At 43.7% G+C, this 10,028-nt stretch overlaps 1 protein-coding gene across 1 annotated transcript; it reads right to left on the bottom strand.

The window, feature by feature from the left end:
- Positions 1–724: 724 nt before the first annotated feature.
- On the bottom strand, positions 725–9,444 carry ggctb (gamma-glutamylcyclotransferase b). The gene is made up of 5 exons (XM_026912124.3): positions 9,197–9,444; positions 3,427–3,554; positions 3,014–3,159; positions 2,793–2,925; positions 725–1,063 (listed from the first exon to the last, which is right to left on the bottom strand). The coding sequence occupies exons 1-5, from the start codon at positions 9,261–9,263 to the stop codon at positions 914–916; spliced, it is 624 nt and encodes a 207-aa protein (XP_026767925.2). The 5' UTR covers positions 9,264–9,444; the 3' UTR covers positions 725–913.
- Positions 9,445–10,028: the final 584 nt, after the last annotated feature.

Below are 10,028 nucleotides of genomic sequence, written 5' to 3'. Positions count from 1 at the left end.
CATACAATACTAAACTACATCATGGCATTTCTTAAGTGTAAGATTGCTATCTTTAATATTGAAATTTTGAGATCGCCTGTTGTGAGAAATAGCTTAAAATGTAATTTTTTTCATTCTGTCTGCCCAGTACATGTAATTCACTCCCTGTTGTTGGCTGATCAGACGGACCTGCACATGATGTTAAAAATATGTTTTCTGTATTTTGCCACATCCAGGGCTTTTCTTTTTCCATGCTTTTCCATGCTTTACCTTGCAGCTTCTTGTCCATTCTTCACTGCATCTACATTGGTTACTGTTTTACTTGCTTTTTTTTTCCAGCTTTTACAGAAGCTGGAAGGAGATGAGGCGATTAATGACCAATAACTTTGCAAGATTAGTGGGTTCATGATTTATCACCCAATCATGTTTAATTATATTAAATACATTTTTATTTTTTTATAAATTAAATTTTTCTTAATTAAATTTGGTCTGGATTAAAGACCAAAATTTTTCGAAACTGCAGGATTTGCCAGCCGGATTTGGTGGCATTGCATGTGGAAAAAAATTTGCAGGCCAAATCAGTTGCAAGGCAAGCCAGGTCACCGGGCTTCTCCTGAATCTCGCGATGGCCAGTATGGACTTGACTAGCTCGTTGTCCCACACTGGCCACCTCACACTAGCTCTGTGTTCTCCCCTGGCAACCCCACACTGAATCTGCTGCTGGTTATAACAACACAAACACAAATCACATTTTGTTGATTTTATTTTTTTCCCAGGTACAGATGTGAAGAAAAATCGTTCAGTCCAAACAATATAAACACATCTTTTACTAGTTACTGCTTAAACTAATTAAACTAATTTAATGTGTACATTACACAGTTTTTATCTCACACAGTACAGTTACTCTCTGCTTATATGGTTATGATTTGAAGTTTCAGGTTGACCCATTTTTGGAGTTTTTGAGTGCAGCATACACCTTATCCATCATTGGAAGTGGCCCATCATATTTGTTGGTTTCAGTAGAATTCAGTTTGTCTTGATAAGCTTTAGGTAAGCCGTTCTGCTCTGCTCCCATCATTATCACCTGAAATACCAAAAACAGAGATGAGCAGACTTCAGTGTGAATGCAGACCTGGGGCAGATTTTCCCTCTATATAAAATCATTAAAAACAATCTACTGTAATTTTTCAGTGCAAGCTAAAAAATTTAATTTGTTCAGCTAAAAACGAAACTGAGTACACACACAGAGTATGGTGTTAAGGTGTACAATGTTTTAAGTGTAAGCAGAAGCAAAATTTCATGTTTCCGTTTTGTCATAGCACATTAGTCAAAATACTGAAATGTATTCCTGAAGGATTTAAATAATTTAAGCTTTCTTAAATAAGTGTTCAACTTCGGGTCTGAAAAGAAATCATTCTCCTCTTTATGTCATTACGTTTACACACACACACACACTGTCCTGCTAATGTTCCTGAAGTTCTTCTCATCTGCTAAAAACACAGCTGATGCCCCACCCCGATCAGGCTGCAGATTAGTGTTCAGTGTATTCTGTTGTTGGTGGTGCAGATTAAATATAGATGTTCTGGAAAAGTTTTAATGTTATGTAAATGTTTATATAACTTCTAAATATTAGGTGGGAGTGAGTTGGAGGAACAAAATACCCATAATGCCCCTGTACTAATGATGCTCAGGAAAATGGTTTGGCTCATTTATTATAAAGGTTTTGTGGCTATACACTGATCAGCCATAACATTAGAACCACCTGCCTCCACAAGACCTCTGAAGGTGTGCTGTGGTTTCTGGCACCAAGACGTTAGCAGCAGATCTTTTAAGTCCTGTAAGTTGCGAGGTGGGGCCTCCATGGATTCGGACATGGTTCAGCACATCCCACAGATGCTCGATCAAATTGAGATCTGGGGAATTTGCAGGCCATATCAACATCTTGAACTCTTTGTCTTTTTCCTCAAAGCATTCCTGAACAATGATGCAGTGTGGCAGGGTGCATTATGCTGCTAAAAGAGGCCACTGCCATTAGGGAACACCATTGCCATGAAGGGGTGTACTTGGTCTGCAGCAATGTTTAGGTGGGTGGTGCTTGTCAAAGTAACATCCACATTCAATTCAATTCAATTCAATTTTATTTGTATAGCGCTTTTAACAATGGACATTGTCACAAAGCAGCTTTACAGAAATAAATGGATTCAGAAAAAATATATATATATATTGTAAATATGTGAATTTATCCACATGAAGGCCAGGACCCAAGGTTTCCCAGCAGAACATTGCCCAGAGCATCACACTGCCTCTACAGGCATGCCTTCTTCCCATAGTGCATGCTGGTGCCATTTCTTGCCCAGGTAAATGATGCACACGCACCCGGCCGTCCACATGATGTAAAAGAAAACATGATTCATCAGACCAGGCCACCTTCTTCCATTGCTCCATGGTCCAGTTCTGATGCTCACCTGTCCATTGTAGGAGCTTTCAGTGGTGGACAGGGTCAGCATGAGCACTCTGACCGGTCTGCAGCTACACAGCCCCATACGCAGCAAGCTGCGATGCACTGTGTTCTGACAATCACCACAATCACTTACATCAGTTAATGCCTGTCTCCTCATGTCCACCAATTTCCCACATATTTACTCCGTTAGCTGTGTGAGTGTTACACTGTGTGGTACACTGTTACACTGAGCTGCTGTAACAAATCTACTTACACCCTAAAGCTTAAACCCTAAACCCTATCCCCTACACCCTTACACCCTAACCCCTAACCCCTTTTCTGAGTGTGATGGTGTAGGAGAGGTGTTCTTTACCTTCAGGTAGTGTGGAGATGGCGGCGCCTGAACACGGCTGTTCATGATGTAGGTGCGACAGGTGAATGTGTGACCCTGACACGATACCTTGACTGATGCAGGAGAGTACACACCTGACCTCACACCCTCCTGTCTGCACACAAACACAGATTATACTAGAGAATACACACCTGACCTCATAACTTCGTATTTGCACACACAGTCACAGACACAGTGAGTACCTGTCCAGGTTGGTCAGATGGGCAGTGTTAATTCTCCAGACTACGCCCCACACAGAGTCTCTGCCACTCGGCTCAATCGAAGCCACGCCCCCACGCCAGTGCTTACTGACCACGCCCTTATGATTCCCAAACACTAGCTTGTAATCCTGAACAAAATAGTATTAACACTGTGTATGTCATATGCTGCAAGCCACTGTACTCAGAACTCAGAAATTTCCAAATTGATTTTGCTGAGTCTGATCTAAACATGTTCCAGTCCTTTGGCTCAGAAAAACATGGATGCCCAGGACAAGGTCATATTTTTATGGCTTGTCTCTGAATTTTATAAACATGTAAAGAAGATTAATAATGTGATAATGTATTGTTCTGTTCTTGTAGCATTAATAGTGTTATAGTGTAGTGTGTGTGTATACCTGAAGCTTGGCTACACACTGCACTGTGGCTGAAGGATTTTTCAGTTGCAGTCTCTCCTTCAGCATGTTGCTGCCATACGCAAAGTACAGAAATGTCTGAGGGTCCGACATTGTGCCTGTGGACATGCCTGTGTGTGTGTGTGTGTGAGAGAGAGAGAGAGTGTGTGTGTGTGTGAGAGAGAGAGAGAGAGAGAGAGACAGAGAGAAGTGATGAAGTAAACATAAATCTGGTGCTACATGACATTACTAATATATTTCACCAATCAGCATCCATGTGCAATTTGAAGAAAACAAAAAGCAAAACAAAAAAACACAGTGAAAAGTGGTTTGACAGTGAATGTAAAACTCTGAACATGTAAGAGAATGTAAACAAACTCTGAGAGGGAGAGAGAGAGAGAGAGAGAGAGAAAAGCCCCCTCATTCAGCTGGTCCTGAGGCTCCACAAACAAACTAATCTGACTAATTTGACTAACACACCTATCAATAATCAGCCTCAGGACACTGACCCCCTCATCCACAGAATCCGGCCCAACCCAATGATTTATGCACAAAAAGAAATTATCTGTTGTATTGGACTGAAACAACACAAAAACAATGTAAACTACAATGTTATTTAGCCCTAAACAGAAAATACAACAACAGAATACCTGAGCACAATCAGAGACAACAAGCTGAGGAAGAATATGACAAGGTAAAGAATGAGCAGCCATGGCCCGGCTATAGAGAGAGGCAGATACACACAGAGCAGCCCGGCTATAGAGAGAGACAGATACATACAGAGCAGCCCGGCTATAGAGAGAGGCAGATACACACAGAGCAGCCCGGCTATAGAGAGAGGCAGATACACACAGAGCAGCCCAGCTATAGAGAGAGGCAGATACACACAGAGCAGCCACAGCTATAGAGAGAGACAGATACACACAGAGCAGCCCAGCTATAGAGAGAGGCAGATACACACAGAGCAGCCCGGCTATAGAGAGAGACAGATACACACAGAGCAGCCCGGCTATAGAGAGAGACAGATACACACAGAGCAGCCCAGCTATAGAGAGAGGCAGATACACACAGAGCAGCCCGGCTATAGAGAGAGGCAGATACACACAGAGCAGCCCGGATATAGAGAGAGGCAGATACACACAGAGCGGCCATGGTCTGGCTATAGAGAGAGACAGATACACACAGAGCAGCCCGGATATAGATAGAGGCAGATACACACAGAGTGGCCACGGCCTGGCTATAGAGGGAGGCAGATACACACAGAGCAGCCCAGCTATAGAGAGAGGCAGATACACACAGAGCAGCCCGGATATAGATAGAGGCAGATACACACAGAGTGGCCATGGCCTGGCTATAGAGAGAGGCAGATACACACAGAGCAGCCCGGCTATAGAGAGAGGCAGATACACACAGAGCGGCCACGGCCTGGCTATAGAGAGAGACAGATACACACAGAGCAGCCTGGCTATAGAGAGAGGCAGATACACACAGAGCAGCCCGGCTATAGAGAGAGACAGATACACACAGAGCAGCCCGGCTATAGATAGAGGCAGATACACACAGACCAGCCACGACCCGGCTATAGAGAGAGGCAGATACACACAGAGCAGCCCGGCTATAGAGAGAGGCAGATACACACAGAGCAGCCACAGCCCGGCTATAGAGAGAGGCAGATACACACAGAGCAGCCCGGCTATAGAGAGAGGCAGATACACACAGAGCAGCCCGGCTATAGAGAGAGGCAGATACACACAGAGCAGCCACGGCCCAGCTATAGAGAGAGACAGATACATACAGAGCAGCCCGGCTATAGAGAGAGGCAGATACACACAGAGCAGCCCGGCTATAGAGAGAGGCAGATACACACAGAGCAGCCACGGCCCGGCTATAGAGAGAGACAGATACACACAGAGCAGCCCGGCTATAGAGAGAGGCAGATACACACAGAGCAGCCACGACCCGGCTATAGAGAGAGACAGATACACACAGAGCAGCCACGGCTATAGAGAGAGACAGATACACACAGAGCAGCCCGGCTATAGAGAGAGGCAGATACACACAGAGCAGCCACGACCCGGCTATAGAGAGAGACAGATACACACAGAGCAGCCCGGCTATAGAGAGAGGCAGATACACACAGAGCAGCCACGACCCAGCTATAGAGAGAGACAGATACACACAGAGCAGCCCGGCTATAGAGAGAGGCAGATACACACAGAGCAGCCCGGCTATAGAGAGAGGCAGGTACACACAGAGCAGCCACGGCTATAGAGAGAGGCAGATACACACAGAGCAGCCCGGCTATAGAGAGAGGCAGATACACACAGAGCAGCCACGGCTATAGAGAGAGACAGATACACACAGAGCAGCCCGGCTATAGAGAGAGGCAGATACACACAGAGCAGCCCGGCTATAGAGAGAGGCAGATACACACAGAGCAGCCCGGCTATAGAGAGAGGCAGATACACACAGAGCAGCCACGGCCCGGCTATAGAGAGAGACAGATACACACAGAGCAGCCCGGCTATAGAGAGAGGCAGATACACACAGAGCAGCCTGGCTATAGAGAGAGGCAGATACACACAGAGCAGCCCGGCTATAGAGAGAGGCAGATACACACAGAGCAGCCACGGCTATAGAGAGAGGCAGATACACACAGAGCAGCCCGGCTATAGAGAGAGGCAGATACACACAGAGCAGCCACGGCCCGGCTATAGAGAGAGACAGATACACACAGAGCAGCCTGGCTATAGAGAGAGGCAGATACACACAGAGCAGCCCGGCTATAGAGAGAGGCAGATACACACAGAGCAGCCCGGCTATAGAGAGAGGCAGATACACACAGAGCAGCCTGGCTATAGAGAGAGGCAGATACACACAGAGCAGCTACAGCCACAGCTATAGAGAGAGACAGATACACACAGAGCAGCCACAGCTATAGAGAGAGGCAGATACACACAGAGCAGCCACAGCTATAGAGAGAGGCAGATACACACAGAGCAGCCCGGCTATAGAGAGAGGCAGATACACACAGAGCAGCCCGGCTATAGAGAGAGGCAGATACACACAGAGCAGCCCAGCTACAGAGAGAGGCAGATACACACATGCACCACCCATAGCCCATAGACTGTACATTTTTGTTTTGCCTTGTTTTTTTTTCTTAAACTTGTTACTTCTTGTTAATCTTATCATTTGTTCTCTGTTCAGGTTTTATTCCTTACCCATATAAATGCTTTGGCAATACATTGTACCATTCGTCATGCCAATAAAGCTCATTTGAATTTGAATTTAAGAGAGAGAGAGAGAGAGAGAGACATGAACTGTGACGTCTGATACAGAGCCACTTTGCTCTCAGAAAACCACAGCAGTTTTGTCTTCCTTTAGTGGCCACACAGGAAGCTGCACTGTGTCAGAAGTGTAGTATCTTTAAAGTGAGTGAAGTGGTGAGTACTGAGGTGTATAAGGTGGAGAGCTGAATGCTGTCATCAGTCTGTCACTGCCACTGTTCTTACAGTAACTCAGGACATGGTGTGTGGTATCATCCCTTCAAATCTTTACACTGAGGCCCAGCATCAAGTACACAACAGATACACAACAGCTTTTATAACATTAACACAAGGGGAACATATATCAAACACACTGACTTGGATTACATCATTGTTACATCTCATGTCAATACACCTTCCTTATTCTTTTCTTTCTTTTATTCTTTATATCTTTCTTTTTTCTTTTCTTCCTTCTTTTCTTTTATCCCTCCATCACTTTAGCTCTTTGCAAGTACTGTGTCTTTTCTTCAGAAAATGTGAACAGAGTTTTGAAATTGACATTGTTTCTCTGCTGAGAATTGAAGTGTTTGGTGACAAAACTACACAAATTAAAGTCTCCGTTTTCCTGAGACGCAGACGGGAATAAAATCTGGACTAAAATCTTCAGGAGGCCATAATTCCAGCTGCCCGTGTCTCAGCAATATCTCGCTGCTTCAGATGGTTGTGCCACACACTGACTCTACCTCACACTCACTCTACTGTCCAGGGCTGTACAGTGTGACACTTTTGCTCACATTTGTAATTAAAAACTGTGAAAAGATAAATATTAATTCACTCACACACCTGCAAACGCTTTGCCAACTACACATTGTCAAAGAAGCATCTGTGGTACTGCAGTTGTCTAGCTAAACTATGATAGATGAATTTTACTAGAATAAGAAACAAGAAAAAGGTATTTTTTTCGGTTCTAAATGTTAACTTGACAAGCTAACATCTTGACGAGTCATCTACCAAGAAGGCAGTGTTTAGAGGACAATGAGTCACCGTCAAGAATCTAGTGCTTCTCTGCCTTTGATGGTAGTTTGACATCAATTTAGCCTCACAATTATTTTAAATAGATTAAAGTCTTTAACAAATTGTGTTTTCTTAAATAACGATTTTACTGAACAAGGAGCTCAACACACTCTCAGATTTCTATAATGAAAGGCACAAAGGTTAACAATTACTCTTCTATATAATAGAATATTAATTAGCCATTAACCCACCTCCTTCATTATAACAGGACATTAATTCAGATTGGCCTCAGTTTGTTTATCAATTTCCAACTGAGTTGTTTATATGAACATTTTTTTTATTCTGACTGAGCTCTTAGTCTGAATTTCAACAGGTTTTTTAGGCAGCAAGTAAACATAGCAAAAGATATGAGGTAGTTTACATATCCTCTTTGATTTTGTTTCAAAAAATTTGAGAAAGAGTGACTATTTTTACAAATTCCGTTTAAGGTCTATATAGGGTTATTATATGCGCACAGGCATCAGAATATTCCTGTACACGCGGTTGTTGTAAGTATGCCGATCTACACATGTACTTTTCCTTTCTGTTATTTCCTGCTGTTATTTCCTGGGAGATTCAAGATGCTGTTGTTGGTTATAGCGTATGCTCAGTTATTTCACACTAATTTAATTAGGACTCTAACACTTCTCACCATCAATAATGCTCGACAACATTTTTGTCAACACGGCCTTGAAATGGAAAGGATCGGGTAAGCATCTGTTAAGCTACCCATCTGTTAGCACCCACAATTCCTTGCGGACTGAGCACGTGCATATATCCCCTTTAAGTGGATTTTCTGAATAAGATGTGTACATGCAAAAAATTTCCGATTAAACAGCCATATTCCAGGGGTGGAAATCAGAATTTGGGGAATCAGAATATTGTCTTCATCTGAATTGGGCAGTCAGATTGCGGAGTTTGCATGACTCAGTACTAATTCGAATACTGCCAAATTCTGATTAATATTGGAATATTGATGTGCATGTAAACGTAGTCAATGAGTCAGGGAAAGGTGTTGGGGATTGGAGTCTGCGCGACCATGTTTGTATGCTGCAGTGTGTTCTGGGAAGTGGAGTTCTCAGTCGATTCCGGCGTTGGCGTGACACGACTGTACTGCTTTACCATACTCATTATAGCAGTATAGGACACGGCCTGAAGCACATCCCAAGTGAGATACGCCTGAGTCGCCCTCATTTGAATACATTCATTTAGTCTCTTTATTCTGCTTTTAATTCCAAATCGCCAATGTTATGACGAATTGTGTGATACAATGTGTTATGCACACATGCCACCATTAAAACAGCTACACACATACACAGACGTTACCAGTGATGAAGACTTTCTCTCAGTGACTGAAATAAAATTTTGACTACAAAGGTGCAGTTACTTATTTAACACAAAAAGGAAAAACATTGTAACACACAGAAACACACACACACACACAGATTACTTACCAGCTTCAAAGACCAGACTGAGTGCCACTGTGATGAAAACGATAGCTAATGTAGATCTGAACAACATTTTTTCAGGCTTGAGCTGAGGGTTACTGAGCCTGTTTCTGCTGCTGCTGCATTCCTCACTGACACACACACACACACACAAGCAATGTATTTCACAATTTACACACACACACACGTTTCACAACTGTTCTCTAACACTGTAACGTTTAATTATATAACACACGTCTTTTTCAATGTAACTGCCCCCCACCCCTCACAACCCTTGCTACCCCCCCCCCCCCCCCCACCCCCCCCCCCCCTTGCCAGTCCTGTACTGCAGTGGATTTTAACTATGTTTTTGTTCCTGCACTTGTCAAAACATTAGTTGTTGGGGAGTGTGCACTGGGCGGGTTGCAGGCACCAACCAATAAAAAGCATGGAAATGGTGTGTGTGTGTGTGTGTGTGTGTGTGTGTGTGCTGTGGGGGATTGGGGGGGTGTTACAGACACATTGCACAATACAGAACAGCTCATGCTGTCAGAATCCCATAGGCCAATGGTTCTCAAACTTTTTGCTGTTGGTCTGCTTCCAGAATAAAAGACTTTCCATTTACCTCGTTAAAATCACTCAGATTTTATTTGAACAGTAACTGGGCAAATATGTACTGTAATTTGTTTGAGCTATTAGTGCTTTTTTTCCCTGAAAGCTATATTAACATTAACATTATTTGTACTGGGGCACAGTGGCTTAATGGTTAGCATGTTTGCCACCTCCAGGGCTGGGGGTTCGAATCCCGCCTCCATCCAGTGTGTGCAGAGTTTGTATGTTCTCCCTGTGCTTCGGGGGT

Source organism: Pangasianodon hypophthalmus, chromosome 22 (genome assembly GCF_027358585.1).
Source record: "Pangasianodon hypophthalmus isolate fPanHyp1 chromosome 22, fPanHyp1.pri, whole genome shotgun sequence".
Classification (NCBI taxonomy): Eukaryota; Metazoa; Chordata; class Actinopteri; order Siluriformes; family Pangasiidae; genus Pangasianodon; species Pangasianodon hypophthalmus.
Note: the sequence above shows the minus strand (reverse complement) of the source record. Positions and strands in the feature narration are given on the sequence as shown.